General features: G+C 46.1%; 1 protein-coding gene across 1 annotated transcript in view; it reads right to left on the bottom strand.

Annotated features, from left to right (window-relative positions):
• Blvra (biliverdin reductase A) overlaps window positions 1-1375 on the bottom strand; it is a 15997-nt gene that overhangs the window by 14115 nt on the left and 507 nt on the right. The window contains 2 exon segments of the mRNA XM_013033008.1: window positions 1013-1078; window positions 1239-1339. Of these exon segments, the coding sequence (XP_012888462.1) occupies window positions 1013-1078; window positions 1239-1339 (167 nt within the window).

Raw genomic sequence — 1375 nt, 5'->3', positions numbered from 1 at the left:
AGAGCTGTGGCGTTTCCCTACTGCCCCGTCGCCATCTTGGTCCCCCCTCCTCCTGCATGACTTTTCCTGTCATGACAAAAATGGGTTACATAGGCCAGTTCATAGTACTGTGTACAGTTGTACATCTTGAGAGGCTGTGTCAGCCTCAGGACAGGACAGGACATGTGTCCCTTACAAATATTGCTCTTAGGCAGGTCCCAGTGTAGATTAGATTACCACTGTAATCTAAGCTACTCTGTATGCTGAGATCTGAGGGTTGAGCTTCAAAACCAGCCTGGGCAGGAAAGTCAATAAGACTCTCCTCTCCAATTAACCACCAAAAAGCCAGAAATGGAGCTGTGGTAGAGCAGTTACTTGAGAACAAAATCTCAAAGACAACATTCAGGGTCTGAGTTCGAGCCCCAGGACCAGCACACCCCACACCTCCTCCCACGTGCCAGCTGAAGGAGACTCCATGTAGAAGCTGAAAACAAATAAAAATTTAAGAACACAGGATGGTAGCCACCTGTCTCCACAGCCACCATGAAGCTGCCAGGTGCCTGAGAGCCCACAAGGGGTTAATTTGTGTTCTGGAAAGGATTCAGTGCTACACACACACACACACACACACACACACACACAGTGTTACATACACACACACACACACACATCTATGACATGAACAGGCAGGAATTAGACTAGAGGAAGGGAGATAGCATGTGAATCTATTAAAACTGAAGGAACCAATGATTTATCAAATTATCATGTCTTCAGGGTCACTGAGGAAAGCATCCAGTCTTTGGTTGTACAAGTAAGATGTTAACAGTTCTTGATGTGTGGTGGCATTTTCATATCTAGGTGTGATGCTCCCCCATATAGTAGCAATACTTTTCTATGACTTGCCAAATACAGTTATGATGTATACTTTTATCAGCAACGACTTTGCCTAGTCCAGCTTTCTAGGAAACCCTGCCTAATGTTGAGGGCTTTTCTGCACCCTGTGAGTGAGCAGCCATGAAACTTTCCCACCCACCTCCTGGTACAAGAATACAGACAAAGGGATAAGCAGAAACTTTCTGCACAAAATGGTTGGTAGAAGCTGAAAGGCACAACATGATTTGATAAAAGCATGTCCACAAGCAGTAGAGACCAGCTCCTACCTTCCCTCCCTCTCCACCCCTCATCCCTCCAAGGAAAATGAGGTTCAGAGTCAGCCACGGTGGCTCACATCCATCACCCCACATACTCTGGAGGATTACCATTTGAAGCCAGCTGGTATAAAAAGTTGGCAAGACACTCATCACCACCAAGAGCTGGGTTGGATGGCATGAGTATAAGGATCACAATCTGAAAGCCAATCCTGGGCATAAATGCAAGACCCTACAAGCCCAAAAGA

Source organism: Dipodomys ordii, unplaced genomic scaffold (genome assembly GCF_000151885.1).
Source record: "Dipodomys ordii isolate 6190 unplaced genomic scaffold, Dord_2.0 Scaffold161, whole genome shotgun sequence".
Taxonomy (NCBI): domain Eukaryota; kingdom Metazoa; phylum Chordata; class Mammalia; order Rodentia; family Heteromyidae; genus Dipodomys; species Dipodomys ordii.
This window is presented reverse-complemented; position numbering and strand designations above follow the sequence as displayed.